This window comes from Colius striatus, chromosome 8, assembly GCF_028858725.1.
Source record: "Colius striatus isolate bColStr4 chromosome 8, bColStr4.1.hap1, whole genome shotgun sequence".
NCBI lineage: Eukaryota > Metazoa > Chordata > Aves > Coliiformes > Coliidae > Colius > Colius striatus.
Window position 1 is genome coordinate 30,357,714 of NC_084766.1, and position 21,969 is coordinate 30,379,682.

Sequence of the window (21,969 nt, forward strand, 5' to 3'; positions counted from 1 at the left end):
ACAAAGTGATTCTTTAGAGTGGTTGGCTTTGAAAACCACTGTGAGTGCTGATGAAGGGACTGTTATGGCTGTCTTTTCTGCTTGCTTTGCCTTCTGCTGGCTGTCAGCATTGCACAAACTGGAAGAGCCTCCAGGATATTCACAGCCCATCTTGCTTTAGTAAAATCTGGTATTATTTATATCAAGATCTGACACAGGTTTGATGTGAAGGCAAAGACAGAAGCTGACTCACATCTGCCCACTGTCCAGGGGCCTCTGATCTAGTCTAACAAGAGACCAACAATCCGCCACTTTGAGAAAGTAGGGGATTCACTGTAGTCTGAACCAACAATCTAAGCCAAAATAACAAATGCTTTCACTCATGCATATAGAATGCCAACAGTGCCAAAAGACTGAGAAAAACCCCATTCACTCCATTAGGAAAGGTGGAGCTGCTCCTCAAGCCCTCATTAATGAATTACACCAGCACGTGACAACCATGCTCAAGTCAAGTTTATCGTAGGCTTCCCCCTGCTGTGATGAGGGCCCTGTCCCTGGCTGGGACAGCCCAGGCAAGGTGAGGGAAAATGCTCTGCTAGAAATCTGCCCACCAAATTCTTGTTTAGTTACAATAGTTTTCCACATTTGCTTCTATGACCTCCTAAGCAATCTAATTCTGTTATTAATGTCTTCCCTTTACAATAAGGACAAAAATACTCATTTCTTCTCGTATGGATTCTGAAAAGATGGAAGAGGCCAAGTAACTGGGTAATGTGGAGATCTAACATGAAGGTGGATGAAATGAAATTTGAGTCTGCCCACAAAACAGCTGGCAGAGGTGCAAATACACACCAGAAACAGGGAGGAATGAAAGCAACAAGCGGGCCGAGGCAGGAATTACCTACAGCAGAGCAAGTAACTGGGAACAGGCCTCAGCACAAAAGCCATCCTGCTTTGCTGACTGAAGGGGGCCTATTGTCATCTGCTCTGAATCAGGGGAGGATTAACTGCTCAGCCCAGTGTCTGGGTCTTCCAAGATACATCATTTTTGTGGTTAGTTTCAGAAATAAGCTTGCTTTTAAAAACCAAAAAAACCAACCCCTCTGAACCCTCCAATTCTGAGTAACAGGTTAGAAACTGAGAGCAGGAAGCGAAGAGCCAGAGGGAAGAGGAGTCTCACCTGTGCCAGAAGCATGGAAAGGCAGGTGGGTTGGGTCCTGCTGTACCACTTGTGTGCACCCAACTCAGGGAGCTGCAGACCCCAAACAGCATCACACACCTACTTGTTCTCTGCAGGAACAGCCAAGCTTGGAAACGCAACTATGGAAGCAACAATTGATCAGAGTTGTGATTAAGGTGTTGACTTTGGGGTGGTTACTCCAGCCCCTCGCACTTGGTGCAAAAATTAGTCAGAAAAAAAGATTTGAGAAGCCACCCTTCCCCACCCCCCAAATTCTTTAATGACTCAACTGGTAGAAGCACTTGTTGCCAACCAGAAACCTTGAATTTGCTATGACTGCAAGGCAATCAATCATTCAGGTTCAGCATTCACAAGGGCTGTACAAGAATCTTTTTCACACACCAACTCCAAAAAGGAGTGGAGTCCTAGGAATAAGCACATCCAGACAGTTAGCAGGTCTTGCATCAAGGAGAACTATCATAATGCCTCATGTAAAATAAAACCAATGCCATTCCCAGTGAACGTACTGAAAGAATTGTGAATCAGTACAAGAACACTTTTTTCCCCTATCAGTTTCACAGTTGTATCTCTCAGAAGATAGAAATAAACCAAAGTGCCTTCACATTACAGAGCTCATCAAAGACAAGGATCTGTTTATGCTTACACTGATTAGTAAAAAAAGGTTTTCCCAACAAAGAATGGCATTGAAGTTTTCAGATGAGTTATGCTGGGGGGGTGGGGATGATCCTTTATGCATGATGCAACTCTCTTACGTCCTGAAAGTTTGGAACAGTTTTGATTTTAGTGTTTAAAATGACACTAGTGTGCTTGCATGCAACCACAGACTTCAGTATCAGAAACACCAAGCAGACACAGGAAAAGCAGCACTGATAATCTAGTAGGATCTGGGGGAAAAATGCAAAGTGAAACTCATCTTTCTGCTGCCAGTACCAACATTTGCCTTTCTGATTTTTCCAGAATTCAAGTAACAAACCTGTATGCACAACCCTGCAAACCCAGAGGCAACACAGGGGACTGCATGGAGAGGAACTGCTGCTGGGCATGTACTAGGACAGAGAGTTTGCACTACCAGGACATGCAGGAGCAATCTCAGGAGCAATACACAGATGATTCACTGTACAGGTTTGTTACCACTGGTTTCTCAGATTAGCAGCTACAGTACTGGAAAGAAATGCATTTTACTCAGAACACACAGGCTTCATGTAGGTCCTTTATTTTTAAGAAACAATAATAAAAAGATCAGAAAACCTTGAGCAGAGTGTAGGTAGCAAAGCTTTATAAAAATCCTTCCCTGAAGTACAGAATGCTGCAAGGGCCCCAGCCAATCCTCTCTCACAAGGTAAAATGTATTTACCACATTTAAATGACAACAGCCAGTTCTCCCTCACTAAGCAAGCTTCTCTGAAGTTGACACCATGTGACATACATTTAATATCATCTCATTTAGTACAATAACTTCTTTTCAGACATTATTAACCCGAGGTGGTTTTTCTTCCCCAGCATTACACACCTGGGCATCTCCACAATCTGAGGGAAGTTAAGAAAGAGGAAAAGGAGCAAGGTAAAAATAACCAATAATAAAAATATGTATAACAAAAAAGATATTAAGTTATGGGCAATACAAGCAGTAGGTACATAAGGAAACAAAGTGCTTTTTTTTTTCCTCCAAACTCAGCTTTCCCGGGAGAACAGCAGCTCAGTTCTCCCTAAAGAGAGGTCCATGGGAAAAGGAGATAAAGAAAAACTCACAGGAACTCATCATTCCCACTCCAGCCAACCTCCTTTGAAGTGCATATTCATCCCTATATTTATTTATGCATGCTGCTCTCAATCATCCAGTCTCTAAAATGCTGCTCCATCAAGCTTCTGGCTCTCCAGTCCCCAACGTTTACAGTGGGGATGATTTTCTGTGGCTTCAGCCACTGAACAAAACGCTTCATTTCCAGGTAACTGCTGTGTTCACTGTAAGGAATCCCTGAAAAGAAACAAGATCTGTCAGTCTGCTTAGCTTCCTGCCAAAATATTTTTGCAAGCCTTCCAGCTAAGAAATACTTCAGACTTTTTTTTTAAATTCATATTTGAGATCTATAGTTTATAGGTAAGGTAAAAGAAAACCTCAGATTTTCCTTCTGGAAAACATACCTTGTGTTAAGTTACCAAGTGATTCATCAGTGGAGTGTGAGCAACACCAAGCATTTAGTTAAATGAACGTTAAGAGATTCAACTGCACTCACTGATAAGAACTGAGAGGAAAAGGAAGACCTACAGCCTCTCACAAATGAGGAAGGTATGGAATGAAATCTTATCTCTAGAACTGCACCACCACCAGCATCAGGCCAAGACTTCACCCCTGAAGTCTGGTCCTATATCAGATATAAGGCTTGATTTGCATAAGGAGTACAGGAGCAAAATGGATGTAAAAATCTGCATTTACAGTGCTCTTGATCCCTCAGTTCACAGATCTCTGCTGAAGAGACCATCTGTTCAGTTTCTCAATGAGTTATCAGGAAAAGTATTGATTACAAAGAACAGTAGGAGTTTCCAGAATAAAACCATGAAAAGCATCTACTTAAATGCACCAAATCTTTACCACTCATACCATATATGGTGATCTTTCCTCTTGTCTGAGGTTTGATATCCACCAGAGAAAGGCATGAATCAGAGTAGGTCCACCCAGTAGGTCTGAAAGCCAGAACTTGATCGAAATTGTCAGAAAACTTATTCAGATGCTCTTGCAAGCCCTGTGAACAAAAATACAGCATATACTTAATCCCATTACATAGCTCCTTAGTCTGAAGGTTGGACATGTCATGATGGAGACATTTCAGAGTAAATTTTCTTTTCATGTTTTGATACTAACCGTTTTAAAATACCACCTGCCTGGAAATGATTTGTGATAAATATCTACACTGCAGAGCACCTCATGCCTCAGGATCTCAATTGCTTCATCTGAATAAGCACATACAAACAGCTACATGTTCCAGTTCAGAACACCTAAGGCATAAATCACATCTGATACATCTTGCTCTCCAAGTCATTCTTTTCCTCCTCTCAGCTGCAGGTCAGCACTCTTGCAGCTGAGTGGTGGTAAAAGATGGTGAAAGCCTGCTTCAGTGCAAAATCATCTGGTTGATTTAAAGTGCCACTGAGATCCTGACATCTGCTTATGCCCAGAAGGGCTCAGAGTTGATTAAGTAAGCTACCCATAAAATCGCAGCAAGCCAGTGCATGAGTTGAGTATTGCTCTGAGCACTAAACCATATGTTTTAGCACATCTCCATTCATGATAGGAAGGAAACCACCTCTCATCTCATCACTCAAAAAAAAATCACTTGAAAAACTTTCTAAGTTGGCTAAGTTAGCCTTCAATATTGTTTAAGCTAGGATCAGGAGAAGGATGAGGGGGAAGTATAAGGAATGTGCAGTCTTATTCCTGGAGCAAGTGAAGTCAGTGTTATTCCAAACCAAAACCAGAAAATTAGTTTCATGTGTCCTGTATAAAATCTGAAAAGCACAGTCTCCATTTGAAAGCTCTAAAAGAATACAGAACTCAAAATCATAAACTTTCATATCAGTGGCAGGAAGAGGAATACAAAACACAGACTGATTAAAAAAAGGTGGGGAGAGGGGGGTAGATGCTGCAACAGAACAGTACCCAACCTGTCAGACACTTGAAAAATCATTGAGCAGGGAAGCAGAAAGCTGTCTGTGACACTGCCCCATTTAATAGCACCTTCAGTACAATGTCCACTGGCAACACACAGAATCCATTGAACCAGACACATAGAAGAACAACAAAACAAACCCTGCAACACACATTTCATTCAGCAGCAGGAACTCTGGCTAGCTGCCATGACTCTTAATACACTGCAAATGCTCAGTCCTCACTAGATTAAAGATACAATTGTAGCAGTCTATTTCTCCTTCACACTTTATTTTGGGAAGATTAACATAGGTTAGGCTAATACTTCACATGTTTGCTCTAATGCAATCTAAATCCAGTACTTCAAATACAATGATTATTATACTAACCAATGCTAATGTGCTTTCAAATTGTGTTACAAACCAAGCACGAAACATTTATGTTCAGGATGCACTTTCAGTCTCATAAAGGATGATTTGTGCATTTCAATCACAGGCACTTCTGAAAAATCTCACCTCAATGCTAGCACAAGACATTACTGAGCTAAGCAACATGATAGAGGTGCCCAGACCTGACGGCCTCAGTCCTCTGGAAATCTTCCCCTGCACATTCAAGTGGCAGAAGCTTCCATGTTTGACTGCTAACAAAAAATTGTTTGCTGCAAAAAAGCATGCATGCATTTTAGAAAAGATGGCCTCTTTCCACAAAACAAATTACTCCAGTGCTTGTTCTTAACAAGTCCACTTTAAATACACATTCCACTTTCTTCTTTTACTGCTTTAGTCAACACTGTTCTAGACCTTCACCCATTTAAAATGGAAAATATATGACACTGTTGTATTGACCTCCTTCAGTCACTGCTGACAGCCTGTTATCTACAGCGTTGCTGAAGCCTGCAGTACACGTCAACAGACTCCATAAGGTAGGAGAAGACTCCAGCATGATTAAATAGTTCATCTACAATTGGCCCTAACACCACTTAAACTCATTTGGCTTATTCAAGAACAGCTACTCATCAGTACGAACAGCAATCCCTGTATTTTAATGGAGTAAAGTATCACAGTAAAGTACCTTATCTCTAGGATTGTTTTCTTTAAATCTTTACATTTATGTCCATGTTATCCAGAACATGGCTCTAAGGCCATGGCTGTTACACCAGGATTCTTGTTCAACTACATCACTGTGCCTTTCATTTTCCTGGCTTTTTCTAGGGCCCAGGTATCACTTCTGGCATGCTGTAGATTTGTCTAGAACCTCCTGTTCTCAGAGATGAGACCCTACAGATGATACAACTGCCTGAGAAGTGAAGCTGTCTACACATCCTTGTGACATAATCACACTCTGCTTGAAAAAGTCCAACTATGCAAGTACCCCATAGGCACTGGGACACACAAGAGCAGAATCACATAACACCCCAAAAATCCATGTAAGAAACTAAAATACACTACTTTTTAGGACAACACAACACATTCAAAAGAAATCTATACAGATTTCCATTACTCATTTTCTGCTCCACCATGGAAAATATCATAGAACAAAGTTAAAACATTAAGATATTAAGTTCCAACTCCTGCAGCTCCCATCCAAATCATATCGCCTTTTTTTCCTTTTTAGGTCAACTCTGACCTTGATTGGTCCTGCAGTTAAATACCATCTTGCTCTGAAGGATTTGCTTGAGATGGCACAGCAGGCCTGAAGCAAAGCAGGAAAATTAATCCAAATCAGCAAGACGTAAGTGACCACTGTTTTTCTCTTTCTTCCAGGCTAACTTTAGTCTAGAGCCCACTGTTTTGCCTTCACCCCATTCTGTAGTCTGTAGTCTTTAGAAAAACTTTCTTTCCCCTCAGGAGTTGCTCACTTTTCCCAACTTAGAAATTCCCATAAAAACTCTCAACAACAAAAAAACCAGTATCTCAAATCTTGTCTGAAATGTGCATTTGAAATCAACACAGACGAAACAATGTCTTAAAATAAACTGTTGTGCTGGCTTTGCTACAAATATTAGAGAAGACTGTGCGTGGAAAAACTGAAGTATGTCAACAGATGAGGTGTCCTGCAATTTATTCCCTGTGTATTTGTTTATTTATTATATGTTTATTGACTTTCAAGTATCCATATCCCCCTGTAAGTCTTCAGCACAGAAGGAGAGAATATTCTTTCAAAAGATGAAAATGTGATTATAAATACATGGAAATTGAACTGAGAGGAACACGGAGAATCCTATTGCCGTTTTCATCAAACACCAGGCTCTAAGTTGGCCATGTTCAAGGGCTGCCTCAAAACAGAGAGGCTCACAGGCAGAAAATTCTTTAAGCCTTTTCCTCCATTGTACTGGGTACAAGACAGGCTGGAAACCAGGGACTCCATGTCACAGTATATTAATTGCTAATAGGACAGACCCTGCAGTCATTACATAAATCTACTTCAAAAAGGCCCGCAAAGAACAAGCCTTTGAACAAACCTCGTGTTACCTTGTAGAAGCACTGCACTGAAGTGAAATTACACTGTCTGTGCATCATGTTTGGAGACAGATATGGCTGTTTAATTGCATTTCATTTCCAATGCATTGTGACCTGTCAAAACTTCACTAAATAAATGTGATCTGACAAGAGTTGTTAAACAGCACCGAACACACCGCCAGTTAGGAGGAGTCAAGAGGAAGATTAGCCAGCAGGTTAATCAACAGCATATACTTTCTGATCTTACCTTAAAATTAATTTGCATCATAGGAAGAATGTGAAGCAAACTACCATGCCAGTCCATACTGATGAGGGAATTAACAGCTGCAGACTCCAGGCACTGCAGAGTTTTGTACTTATCACGGGACATGCTTGCTTTTGAGCCCAGAACTTCAGCAATTGCTTTAGGATTGATTGGGAAGAAATCAGATGAAGAAAAATAGAAAAAGTCATTTTTTTACCTTGTTTTGGAGATATTCCCAATTATTGCATTGGATCATTTTTACTACTGAAAAACAAAATTAATATTCAAAAGGATACAGTGTTTTGTATTCTAACATCAAGCACAGAAATCTCTAATGGCTGTTAAAAAACTCTGTCTCCTGCATTTTAGCAGCTGAAGTTGTATGACAATGGGAAAGAGAAGGAGAATAGAAGTACTTTGAGAAATTCTAAGCCATATACTTTTGGTAGAATGTTACTGAATCAAACTGGTATTTATTTCCAAGATGTTAGAATCACGGAGTTTTTGGAACATGCAACAAACAGCCCACATTAGAGACAGACGAAATTTCAGTAAAAGCAACTCTTGTATTGATGACATTAAATATACTCAAAAGCACAAAAGGTACACAGCTGCCTGCTCCAGAGTGTACATTCGGGCAATGTGTATATTTGGGCAGAGTGTACATGTTGGTTCCCAATGCTGTAACTGAGTGAAGCACAGCACACAACATTTTCATTAAGTCAGAAGAGATGCGTTTTGTTTTGGGGAATGCTTTGTTAAAAATCATTTTGTTAAAACTGATTACTGTAAATATTTAGGAAAATAAATAATATAAACCTGGAAGGAAAAACTGTTAGCAAAATAGGAAGTTTAGGAATAATAATAGTCCTTTCCTGTTTCTGGACAACATGAAATAACTAACAACCAAAACATCATAAAAACTTCATATGTGGGGTTTTTTTTTCCTTTTTAAATTGCCAATAGAAAATATCTGACCACAATCAAAGAGGTTAATTCATTTAGCACCCAAACTGTCCTTCTGTATATTTGAGGGAGGATGTAAAAATGGCAGAAAAATATTTCTTTCAGAAAGTTAAAACATTGATTAGAACACTAAAAAACCATCAGTAGGATTATTAAGTATATTTCGTTTCTTTACACAATATCAGACCATTGAGGCTAAGAGACTCTTTATACCTTTAAGAAAAAGAGAATTTTTTTAACACAGGCTTAGTTAGTTAGTTAGTTATTTGATCCAGTCCACTTCTTTTACATACCTAAAAATACTTTCTCTTTTCCGATGGAATAGGTGCCACAGACAACTAGAGTACGTGGGTTTAAAGTCACTGTCTCAAAGGCAGTGTTGACAGCAAACTGGATAACCTCTTGTTGAGAAGGAAAAGTGTATTCAGGACTACAGTAACTGGGGCACAGAAACAAGATACACCACTTTGTTATACAAGACAAAAACCAGCTGAATTTACCAAGAAGGCTCTCAAAAGTGCACACATGCCACAACAAAGTAATGAAAAAGATGTTATCCTTCCATGTAATTTCAGTCTACTTCCAGACTACTTATTAGAAACTGAGGTGCTCAGATTAAATGGTTGCAATAAAATTTACATCAAGTAGATCAGTCTTTTCTCTACAACCATTTACTTATCTGACACTCAGTTCTGCAGTTTTTTCTCTATAAATACCCAAGTGCTCTTTCAAGCTAGGTATTTGCATCACATGCTAATTACATCCTTATGTCTATTTTTTATCATGCACACAAACCATAACATAAGGCATTACTCATTCACAGAAACATATGGAACAGAAATAAAAGGCTGCAGCTGGGCATTAGTCATCATATACAGAAAAACAATCTTCTATACAGGAGTCATGAGAAAAGTCTGATGAAAACCCAGACAACTGATTTAACTCTCTGGCATTCTTTGACTCTTTGAATTCCCTCCCTACTCTTTTTCATAACAGAGTTGAGTCCACATAAACTCAGTGTTCCATGAATCTCCTTGTTTTAGGGCTGAACACTCCGTGTATGAATTTGGACATTCAGAAGTTAATACCACTTACAAATAATGTGGCCACCTCAGCAAATACTTCAGCATCTTTTCCACCCCTCACTTTTATTCTCTCATGTAACAGCGTAACAGACGAACAAGCTCGACATAGATGGACTTGCAATAAATAGCTGAACAGAGCTAACAAGTGGTAAAACAGTAAGGTCACATTTGTTCAGTCCAGATGAAGTCCTACTAAACTGACAAGAGGGTTATATTGAAAAAAATAAAGAAAATCTGAACACAACTTACGTGGTATCAAGGTAAAGGGTATGGACTTGTTGACCAACCAAAGCAGGGTAGCGCTCCATAGAAGGATCTGCCCTGAAGTCTCCTGTGTGCAGGATAACAGTTCCGCTCGGCAGCCAGAAAAGGATCATTGATGCACCTGGGCAACTGAAACAAACAATGCCATACAAATTATGTAAGCTCTCTATACTGAGAAAACTGCCTGATCAGCAGCAGGAAGGTGTGTAGAACAGCATTTTCAATCACATCTACTATGCAGCCTTATTTATCTGAAGGAGCTCTGAAGCTGACCTTACGGCTGACAACAAGCTAGACTTAAGATCTCCACTGCAATGGGGGGAAGAAAAAAAACCACACCAACAGTTATCAAGCATTAACTGCCGTTTTGGGATGCTCTGCCCTCTTCTATGTATGACAAAGATGCTGCCTCAGTTGCAGTCTCTGAGGTTCTATTACTTGATTTAAAGAGAAACAGCAAATCAAAGAGAAGCAGCATCCTTATTCGGAAGAAGCAGAATTGTATTATTGCAGAGGCATCTTCATTCCTGCAGGACTTACTGAAGCATTTCCTTTTAAATTCTATTTGCAGATTTTACACATTATCCTCCATCCACAATTCCCTGGTTATAAATACAATTCTCTTATTGGCCACAGTGAGTCCATTGCGCCTTCTGCGGTTCCTCGCCAACGCTGCCACAAGGGCAAGTGCTCAGACTAGAAAACCAGAGTGGAACTATTTTGGACATGAATCATCTGTAAAGGGTAAATGAAACCTCAAAAAAAGGAAAAAAACTGGCATGACTCAGAGCTAGAATGACAGAATTGGTGAACTCTCCTAAAGGTTGAACTTTTTATCTAAGGTTTATATGCCTTTTAAACTGAAGCAGAGGATGAGAGAGACAAACAGGAAAAATGAGAATTATCCAGATTACATAAGAGACAAGGCTTCTTTTATTCCCAGAAAGGGTTCTCGAAGGACTTCATGGAATCTTATCTCTCCAACTATAAACAAAACCTAAGATAAGTAATATTCAAACCAGCTGTGACACAGTGCTGCATTTCAATATATACTTCAGGGAAAAGGACTTTTTTTCTAGCTCATAGCCAAATAAGGTACCAAGAGGCAGAACAGTGAGAGCACAGAGCTGGAAGTCAGGTGCTACTCAACTTTAATTGCAGCATTACTACACAGTGCCACTGCAACACTGGAGAAACACCTCACCCTCTATCACCAAATCCAATAGAAATCTTGTTACACATTTCAACAGACTTTTCTTTAAAGTTCAGTTTTCAAAATGTTGGTTAGGTTTTATCTCTTCCAGGATCCAAAGTGCTACATTTTTCTTTAGCTGAAGATTTCACTAGCTTCAGCTGACGCTACAGGAACCTAATATATCTGATAATCAAATGTAGAATATTTCCAACCAGATACCACAACCTAATGTGTCCAGACCACTAGAAAAATCATTCAGCCTCTCAACAAGCTTAGAAACCACAGCGCTTTGCGTGGTTAACCCTATGGACTCATTACAAGCAAACAAACTGAAATTATCAAAAAAGTCTAAGTTTCATTTTCAGACATAACTCACTCATCTCAAAAGCTAGCTACTTGCAAGAAATCTAGGCTCCAACATGCCTAATTCACTTCTGAAGTGAATATGCGTGTTACTAAGCCAACTGAGGTATCAAGTATTTTGACCCTTATTTTCAGATCCGCTGAAACCTCAAAATCCTGAAAACAGACTGTTTCTGTAGAGCTATTTGTCTTTGGTGTTTTATACACACAATATTCCACAGCAAATGCAATGATACATACTGATTAGCATCAAGCAACAACACTTTGATCCCGTTCACTATACACTCTGTGTCCATCGGCAGCACGTGGACGTACTGCTCTTTGACTCGAAGTTTGCTCTTCACCAGATTGCCAGTCACCTGTAACAGGGAAAGGATTTAATATGGAATAGGAACAAAATCTAAAAAAAGCCTTTGTTTATTTTAGAATAAGCCAGACTGTCTGGCTTAGAGAGAAGCTATGAGAAACTACAAGATCCTGGGTATAATCAAGTCTTTCGGTAGCTTTTCGCCTCTCAAAAAGCAAAGTGAAAAAAAGCTGTCTTAAAAAAGCCAACTTTGAAAAGACTGGCAGGTTATGGATTGGAATCAGAGAGGAGGCCAACAAGCTGGAATAGTATCTATCACAGACTGCCAAGTCAAGAAGAAGTAAGCAAAGCCTTTAAACAACTGAAGAAACTTCTAGGTCATGGGCCCAGGATCTTATCATGGAGGACTGCAGTCACCTCAACACCTACTGGAAGGGCAACAAAGGGACACAAGCCCTCCAGGTGACTTCCAAAGTAAATTACAAACACTTTTGATGCAGGTTCTGGATGGGTTAATTAGGCAAAGTGCCCTACCACCTTATGAGTAGAGGATAGCTAATGGTAGTCTTAGCCATTTAACAGTGTGAAGCACAGGACACTCAAGACCAGGCTAAAAAAATCCTTCCATTTACTTAACGTGAAGAAGAGATGGCTCAAGTGGAACCTATTTTCAGACTTCCAAATTCTCCTCAATGAGGCACACAAAAATAAGAAGCTACAGTCTCACATTTCAACTGTACATGAGGAAAACACTTCAGATTGGGTAAGCACTGCAACAGGCTGCAAGAGGACAGTGAAATCTGGCCTGTTTTCAACATTTGACCCACAAATGCTCCCTGCAGTCTGACCTAATGTTGAAGTTCGACCTGCCTGCACAGGAGACTAGACCACATGACCTCTAGAGATCTTTTTAAACCTTTTCTTATTCATAGTATCTAGGCAGCAAAGTTTCACTTATCTTCATCGGACAAATCAGGAAAGAATTTCTTACAAAGGAAACCCCGATCCCCCTGTACGTATCCACTGCATCTAACTGACCCAACAGTGAAACCTCTGAGATTCTATTCACTTTCATCAGTATTAAAGTGACTACAGTTGCATTTTATAATATCTAGCATCTTGGAAAACCTTACCTTATTACAGTAGATTGGAAACATGGAGTTTTTAGTTAGCCCACAATAGTGATCAGAATGAAAATGAGTAAGGAAATAAGCTGTGCAGCCTTCAATTTCTCCATACTGGAAGGCATCTACTGTGAAACCAGTTCCTACAGAAAAAAAAAAAAAGAGAAGCCAGTCAGTAAACATGCATAGTTCAGAACTAGTTTCTAATAAAATCTTCCTTTTGTTCATTTATCTTTCTTTCATATTAAAAGGGAATACAGTTACAGGCCATATGGTTGAAGGAGCCACTTAAAGATGAGCATGGTTTGTGTGTGAGAAAAGGCACAACAAATATTTTCACTTATTACAATAAAAATGTAATGAAGTGTCCACACACAAATATTTTCACAAGCCTCCCAAATATCTGACATTCAGCTGCCATCCTACACAACTGGCAACTGGTTAAGCAAATAAAACACATTTATTTGCATTCACCTGGTATTTTTTGAAAGTTCACACTGATTAAAATCTAACACCAGGGTCTTACCACAAAATAAACAACACATTCTGTGGTCAAACTGCAATTTTTCAATTACTCTCCATTTAATATTCCTCTCAAAGCATGCTACCATGCAATTATTAAACAAGCAATCTGGGGTCTTTGAATATACTTGCTGAGATGAAATGTGACTGATTTGCCACTGTATGCTTTCAGTGAGGTGCAGTTTACATAAAGACCACTGCACAGAAAATATCTCTTTTCTCTGCAAATGTCACTTTTTAAGAAATCCAAACATACTGACAAATGGTCCTTTCACATGGGTTTATACTTTCTTAAAACCACCAAACAGAACTATTAGAACTAACTCACCTGGTGGCACTCAAGTGTTTTTCATTTTACCTTACACAAATGTCCCAGATGTTCTAGAACTAGAAATTCTTCTGCTTACTTGAGGGTAGAACTTCATTTGCAACTCCAAAAAAACAAAAAAACCCACAGCAGTCTGCTAATTAGAAATCACAAACCCTAAGTGTTTGAGAGGTACCAGACTCAAAACTTCAGGAGGATGAATTATACTAGACCGCGGGGATAAATACGTTCCCATTAGCAACATAGAAAATAAGAGTCAAATACACTTCAAATATAGTATCAAAATTCAGAACAAAATTGATCTAGACAATAATAAAAAATGGCATTGTAGGCACAGGAGTCTGCTCTTCAAACTTATTATATATGGAAAAATCTCTAAGCCCATCCATGGAACTCGTGATACCAGTGTAGCCCCACAAAGACTTACAGTTCAGTCTTCAAGAGGCAGCTTGGCACTTAGGATCACTAATACACTTCTATTTGGCTTCCTCAAATGTCTCCCTAAGGCTAAGACAGTCCTTTATTGATAAACAGAACTGAAGACTAGAAGCTTTTTAAGCTGCTGATCCATCACCCTGTAATTTAAGTAACTGCTTGAGGAGATTCTGATAAATTCTTGTTTCCTTAACTAAACTCTTCTGCTTGGTTTTCATTTCTTTGTTTTCATGGTTGTAGTAAATCCTACTTCTAATACTACTGAATTTCAAATGCAAACTTAAACTTAATTCTTTTAACTTAGTGTAAGGAAATAATTGCTATTGACAGCATTGTTTTCAGGCACAACTGAAGTGATGTAAAAGGTTAAACTGAGCAATTAGGAGCGAACATTAACAAGGGATATATTCAAAATCATTTGAGAAAGTAGAATCACCTTTCAATACTTATGTTTTCTGCTCCATCAAAAACATTCAGTCCTTGAAATTATTTTCCTGAGATAACTATTTCATTAACTGTTTTCAGCCACTGCTGAATCTGGTTCTGCAGTCATCTTCTTTTGGAGATCTGTACCTACACAAGATTTTATCAACCGGGAGGGACGAAAAGCCCCTATGAGCTACAATCTAAATGGTTAGGAAAAGTGAACAATACTGAAGCCTAAATTCAGGCCAAAATTATTTCATTTCTACAAAAGAGCAGCAGTTACCTCTCACCTGGTATTTTCTTGTAGAAAGGGCAGTGTTTTTTTCTTGTTCCTTCTCCTGGAGTAGACAATTCTTTAAATTTTTTTCTCCACCTGTGTTGGCCACTGGAACTTACATCTGCAAAGGCTCCATTTTTACTTGAACTTTCTGCAACTGCTTCTACATCTTCCACAGACTCTTCAGCTTTCCTTTTTTGTGGCGTGGGCTTCTTTCCTTTGGGAGTTACTGAACCTGGTGTCTCTTTGCCCTCTATATCTTCCACAGAGCCTTCGGCTTTCCTTTTTTGCTGCCTGGGCCTCTTTCCATTGGGAGTTACTGAACCTGATATCTGTTTTCCCTCTACATCTTCCACACAACCTTCAGCTTTCTTTTTTTGCTGTCTGGGCCTCTTTCCATCGGCAGTTACTGAACTTGGTATCTGCTTTCCCTCACTCAAACCTGTCTCTCCTTTGCTTTCCTCTTTTACTTTGGGTTTTAGCCCAAAGAAAACACCAATGTCCATCTGTTTGAGTTCTTTGGCAGAACTGGATTTGGCACTCATACTTGCTAAAGAAAGAGATGGTACTGTTTTAGAGATTGGGCTGGGAAAGCACACAGCAGCTGTATTAAAACTCCCTTCTTTCTCCCCTACTGACTGCAAACTCCCCTGGTGAGCTGTTTTTTCAATTGCATTGGCAGTCATGTTATCCGTATTAGTTAAAATGCTAATTGGGTCCTTCAAAACGTTATTTTTCTGTGTCAGAAGAGACCCAGCCTCTTCTCTGACTAGTAGCAATGAGGTCTCGGTACAACTCACGTATGCAGAATCCAAAGCACAAGCACCAGTATCTTCTGATATTGTGTTACCTGCTTTAGCCACAGAGGAAAACAATGCTGGCTCTTCAACCTTCTTGCTATTAAAAGAGGATCCATCTTGCTGATGCTGATCATCTCCACATGTTGCGTTACAGAACTGCCTGTTCATGTGACTCTGAGGAACAGTTTTTACACCATGACCTAGTTGGTTCAATTTTACTTCCTCACTGTGGGAGGGTTTAACTATGAAATTTTGCTTTTTGGTATCTTCATACTGAGGCTTCTGCTGTAAGAAAAGTCCATCAAATGTCTTAAACACCACTGAATCAGCTTCTTCATCTTCGAAGTTCTGGACTTTGGATAATTTATTTTGTGATATTTTTACTTTCTTCTCTTCCTCAGTTTCCTCTTCACTTTCCTCAAAAGTGCTAAGTGGAGAATAAGAAATTTCACAGTCACTGAAGTCTACTTTTGACTGTAGTAGACTTGGCTGACTTGTATCTTTCTGACTACACAGATCTCCTGTTTCACTTTCTTGAGACGATGCTACGTCATAAAATTCAAATTCACAACCGTTACCTGTAGTCTGTGTGAGCTGAACTGTATCTTGAGGCTTTTGAACATCTGCAAAAGAGGAAGTACTTTCACTGATTTTATTTAGAGCCTTCACTTGCGGTGAACTCTGTACCATCAATGTATAGTTGGCATTCAGGACATTTTTTACATTATCAGATGATTTTTCATCCTGTGAGGTTTTCTCTACACGAGTTGGGGAATAGCTGGGATTTGCAATGGTAGAACATGTCACCTTCCCCTCCAAACCATTCACTGAAGAGTTTACAAGGTACTCTCCTGCCCTGCTTGCTGCAAGCAGAAAATGGCTGTAACGCTTGTAGTGAGATGGAATGGTGGAAGTGCACAGTAAACCATCAGGACACTCTATGAAAAGAGTTAAACAGAGAAGTAACGTTAATATCTTTGCAAATAGTTGGCATTATTATTAAAACAGAAATCATACCACTTTAAAGCTTTTTCTTATAAATGCAGCGATTTTGAGGACAGAAGGGATGAGTGAGAACTAATTTTCAACCCACCAAGAGCATCTGCCCTGACCTGGCTAGAAAGACCAGCTTCCAACCTAAAACAGCACCATGCTTGAATTAATACAGCCCTCTAACAACGTGAGGATTTAACCTGTTTCAATGCTGTGCTAATGTAATCACAGGGCTTCTACTTTAGAATTCTGACATGCAAGCAATGAGCTCAGAGCAGTAGCACCAGAAAAGGTCAGTTGATATGTTTGCAAATGAATCAAATCTCAGTTCTGTATCAACCTGAAATTCCATATCAAACCATCTGCTGGGATACACATTAAAAACCAACCAAACAAACAAAGCTGTGTGAAAAAAAAACCACTTGGGATTGAGATACCAGCAAAAAATCTGATGCTGTTTCCTAAGCCTTTTTTGATAAGTCTTTTAGGCGAGTCTTTTTGGTCAGTCTTTTTTGTAAGCCTTTTAAGGTGAATGCATAAATCAATCAGAAGGATTCTTCATCTGTTAGTTAAAGGAGAAGAGGTGGAAATGAGGTGTCAACACATCTGCTTTAAATTAAAACTACTGCCAAAATCGAGAGTAAAAGACTCACATTTCCTTGTTGTGAAGAAGAAACTTCAAGGAAAGTTACAAAGCTATAAAAGTGAAAGTGACTGTGTTACCTAAATCAACCTTTACTCAACTTTCCTGACTCTATACTGCCTTTCAAAAGCTACGATGTTTATTAACATAAATTAGATACCTGGATTTCTTCAGACACAGTATTTTCCCCCATTAAATTAACAATTGTAACAAGTCAGTTTTATTCCCTTTGTACAAAACCAAAATTGTGTAGTCTTACGATACAGGAATGTTCATGTATAATTCTGAATCAAATTTCTCAGGAATGTTACTGGACCATGGGCTAATACTTCAAGTAAATTAGCATAACAGACTGATTTTAGCTTCCAACTGTCCACAGACAACTGGACAAGACACACTGCAACATGGATATAGGGTAATAAAATTTATACCTGAGGAAAAAGAAACTGGGTGCCAGAAGTAGCAACTTTTTAACTGCAGGATTTTTTTTGCCAACACTGACTTAGTAGTGGAAAGATGTTCCATTATTTTAAAATGGTAAATATGCACCTTCAATTTCCTAATAAACCACTAAAACTGGAGCTTGACAAACAATCAGGACTCTTCATCACTGCCTTACAAAGTTTTGAAGTTAGTTCTGAGATTTTCACATCAAGACTTTCTTGTGTTTCACCAAGAACCAAAAATCTCATGCTAAAATAATATTGACAATCAGTAATAGCATTCTAACAACCACACCAACTAAACCAAGCTTTACAGCAACATTGAGAGGCCTTTAAGTTTTCTCTGAAAGCTTTTTTCCTATTCATACCTTTTTCAACAGGTCCTGGAGCATCCAGACATTCAGCAACGTGCCATCGCGGTGTCTGGACCAATAGCAAAGAGAAAGGCATCTGGCAGCTAGGACAGTATCCATCATGAATGGGCTTTGCATGTTGTGAGCTCTGTTCTGGCAGGCTACTCACACTTTCCTGGGAGTGCACACTATTGTCATCTTGACACTGATCTACATCCTGATTTGGCCTTGAGCTCTGCTCGTTTTTCTGAAGAGTGTCAGTTTTTTCTACAGATTTCTTTTTATTTCTGTTTCTTTTTCTTTTTGGCCTGCTCTTGCCATCACTTATGTTCTGCACAGCTGCAGAGATGCTCTCTGAATTACTCTGATGCTTTTGCTTCCTAATGGATTTGTACTCCCAAATGTCCTCTTCCAATAAAGCACCTTCAGACATGGTAACACATGAAATATTCTTCCTTTTAAGCAACAGTTCAAGAGTCTATCTATCCTTCCACTAGTAAGTTTTCTCGTCTCTCTCTTCCACGGTATCTGAAGAAAAACCCTCCATGTCCATGTTAAAAAAGCATCACTGGGCCACAAACCAAACAGCAGTCCGTGATGGGACAGAAGCATGGTGGACACTATCCTAAAAATAATTTAATGTGCGTCTCTCTGAATACTTGTAATTAATTCTGTTAAACAAAGGCTGTAAGATGCAGAAAGATTTGCAGGGTGAGCCATTTGCTTCAGCTATCCCTCTCCTAAGCACCCAACCGGGCCTCGGAAGGTGAAGCCCAGCTAGCCCCGCCACCCTTGCTGCCACTTCACTGCCCCAAAGCGGGAAGATCTTAAAAGCGAACCACGAAGAGTTCAGCTCCGGGATCTCAGCCGGGAGTCAGCACACGGCACGGGCTGTCACCGGGGCTTGGCTCCCGCCGCGGGCACGGCGGCTGCCTCCCGACCCGAGCCCCCCGCCACAGGCACCGAGCGCGGCCGCCTGCCCGGACCGTCCCCGCCGCGGGCACTGAAGGCAGCTGCCTCCCGCCCCGAGCCTCCCGCCACAGGCACCGAGCGCGGCCGCCTGCCCGGACCGTTCCCGCCGCTACCGAGGGGTGCGGGCGGGCGCCTCTTCCAGCGCGCGCATCTCCTCCGCCGTTCGCCGCCGCGGCAGCGCATCTGCTTCCGCAGTTTCGTCAGCGCGACAATCACTCGACTTCTCCCTTCTCTCATTGCATCCCCCACACCACCCCCCAAAAAACCCTGCCGGTTAAATTATTAGTGCTTGTTTGGACTTCGTCCCGCGACTTCTCGATTTTCACATCTGTCCTGCTTAGAATTACACAGGTAACTGGGCAGGGAGAGTGTTGAATCTGCTGAGCTGGAGCGGCCGCTGGGGATTCTCCTCACGAATGTGCTTCGGTGAATATGAAAGCTGCGTGAAACCCCCAGTGAATGAGGACGGCCCCTTTAAGACAGATGAGTGGTTGCGTATTTGTTCTTAGATTTTATTATTATTGGGGTTGAGTTTTTTAATCACAGTTTCCGTGCGGCGCGTTGCGGGAGGTGCCGAATGTGCGGCGGTGAAGCAGCAGCCCGGTACACAGCCGGCCGCGGGCTCGCCCAGGAGGCGCCATGGCGGCGGGGGGCCTGGCGGGGCTCCTGCCCGCCCAGACACAGCTGGAGTATGCCCTGCTCGACGCCGATACTCCCCAGGAGAAGGAGAACTTGGTCTACCAGTACTTAAAGAAGATGGACAGCCGAGAGCGGGACCTAACGGTGCCTGAGCTCGGCGGAGGTGGGTGGCGGGGCCCGAGCGGGCCGGGACCCGCGGCGGAGCGCGGTTCGGCGTCCCGGGCTGCCGGGTGGGCGACTGCAGGGCCCACCACGGCGGCGGTGGCGGAACGCTCACACTCACCCGCTGCAGTTTGCCTTGAAGTCCCGCTGCCGGCGAGGGCCGGAGCCGAGACCTTTAGTACAGGAAAATATCACTTTTGAAACCATCAGGAACGAAGCATAAGAAAAAAGAACCACTTTATAAGCGGTCCTGTGGTACTGGTTGCAAAACCGCGTTCCTTAAAGCCTCTCTTCTAAGTCTCTGCTAGCTTCATGTTTTATTTCATATAACAAATAAAGCCTTTCCAGTCTTTACAGTATATTGATATCTGTCTCTCTCTCCTCTGGTCACAGTGAGACCCTTACCGACTCTCGTAAGCTTTCTCCCGAGTTGCCTTGGTGTTTCACTGCAGCCACTAAATACGTTTCCCAGCTCTCTCCCGTGACTTAGCTATGCTTGTGAGTCTTCATGTCCCTGATAATACAGTTTCAGGTGTTACACATTTCTGTATCTCTTCTTATGCTAAGTGTGAAATCAAAACTGAAGTCTTGTAAAATCTTGCAGATGTTACTCAGGGTCCCTTTAACCTTAGGTTCTCTGCAACAGTAAGGGCTCACATCTGACTACAAGAGACTTCAGGAAGTGAACTTCAGGATCAAAATCATATGTGTGTCATGGAAATGAATTCTGACTTTTAACAAATTTCTGACTTTTACACTGTTAACTGGTTAACAGTGTAGCAAAGTGAACACTTTTTCTGTTTAAATTTGGATCCGTCTCACTTTCTGTGTTCTGTCAGAGCTTATTTTCTCCTCTAATTTTCTCCTCTAAAAAGGGCTCAGATAGGTAGCCAACATTTTGCATTTCCACTATTTTTTAAATGAAACATCTAGTGAAAAGGGAAACAATCCCTTAAAATAAATAACCTACTCTTAAGAAGTAAAGAGTAAAGCTCTTATCTTGCAGAAATGTACTTGATAATTTTTGTCTCCCTATTGTCATCAAATATGAATGAGTGTGCCTGTATTTAGGAACTCTTTCAGTTTACTGAAACTGTCAGAGTGGAAGTTTTGATGATTTTTACGTTACTCAGCATACATTTTTTTAAAAAAACAGGCTTTCAGGATTTTACTTCAGCTTTGGATTGTATCACACCTATCTTTTTTCCCCATTATTTTCAAAAATGTTGAGTCATAAAATGCCAGACTATATTCTAGGATATTTATTTCTTGTCTTGATAGCAGTTTCTAGAGGGGTTAGAGAAATATCAGCAGTAAAAAAAGAATGGTTTAATGTCTTATATCAAGTAGTTGAAAGTAAATGATGAGGAGTCCTACCAAGTATATCTGAAAAGGTTGTATTTCTTCCTCTGCAACAGGTTTAATTTGTACCTGTTGTTTCAAACTTGGAAAATCAAGATGAAAACTATTAATGGAAAATTATATCTCTCAGTTCTGAAATTAGCTCTTTACAAAACTATTGGAAAAATCATTAAGAGTTTAACGGGTTACTAACATTTATGGGAGTTTTAAATAACTGTTACCCATATGACATTTTTAGGGGTTGAATAATGTAGATTATCTTTTAAAATGTGTGGAAATTGTTCTGAGGCTTGCACATTCTTTCAATTAAAAGGTACCTATATAAATACATATACTACACTTTCAATATTACATTAAATCTTGTTAATAATACTTCATTTACTAATTATAGAGAATTGTGGAACATAAGGATGTATTGGATGAATGTAAGCCTCTTGGTTTGCTTTTATGCATGTGTTGAAAGGGACGTTGAACTTTTATAAGTGAAGTACACCAGGAACATTGTGTGGTGGTGTGCAAATTAAATGTGTCTGCTTTCCTTACCCTCCCCTTAACTGGCTATCATTGTTCTCTCAATTCCAGATCTACAATGGTTAAACACTGAGGGTCCTATTTCTCTTCACAAAGACCTTTGTGGAAAAGTTGTGGTGTTGGATTTCTTTACTTACTGCTGCATCAATTGCTTGCACCTGCTGCCTGATCTCCATGCCTTAGAGCACCAGTACTCTGATAAAGGTAAAAGTGCTTTGGCTTGTCTGGAATAGAATTTCCTGGCAGTGTTGCA

General features: G+C 40.4%; 2 protein-coding genes across 4 annotated transcripts in view; one reads left to right on the forward strand and one right to left on the reverse strand.

The window, feature by feature from the left end:
* Positions 1 to 2,392: 2,392 nt before the first annotated feature.
* Positions 2,393 to 19,202, reverse strand: DCLRE1A (DNA cross-link repair 1A). 2 transcript variants are annotated; one of them, XM_062001245.1, is made up of 10 exons: positions 19,136 to 19,182; positions 18,066 to 18,735; positions 14,832 to 16,556; positions 12,840 to 12,973; positions 11,640 to 11,758; positions 9,827 to 9,970; positions 8,786 to 8,931; positions 7,530 to 7,684; positions 3,780 to 3,921; positions 2,393 to 3,155 (listed from the first exon to the last, which is right to left on the reverse strand). In XM_062001245.1, the coding sequence occupies exons 2-10, from the start codon at positions 18,481 to 18,483 to the stop codon at positions 2,989 to 2,991; spliced, it is 3,150 nt and encodes a 1,049-aa protein (XP_061857229.1). In that variant the 5' UTR covers positions 18,484 to 18,735; positions 19,136 to 19,182; the 3' UTR covers positions 2,393 to 2,988. The 2 variants fall into 2 exon arrangements, with proteins under 2 accessions (XP_061857229.1, XP_061857228.1); XM_062001244.1 differs by having other exon boundaries at positions 18,066 to 19,202.
* A 222-nt stretch (positions 19,203 to 19,424) lies between these two features.
* The window catches only part of NHLRC2 (NHL repeat containing 2), a 35,400-nt gene continuing 32,855 nt past the window's right edge, over positions 19,425 to 21,969 (forward strand). Inside the window, exons 1-2 of one of the 2 annotated variants that reach the window (XM_062001171.1) lie at positions 19,425 to 19,512; positions 21,768 to 21,920. In XM_062001171.1, the coding sequence (XP_061857155.1) occupies positions 19,482 to 19,512; positions 21,768 to 21,920 (184 nt within the window). In that variant the 5' untranslated portion in view covers positions 19,425 to 19,481. The other variant, XM_062001170.1, reaches the window with a different exon arrangement.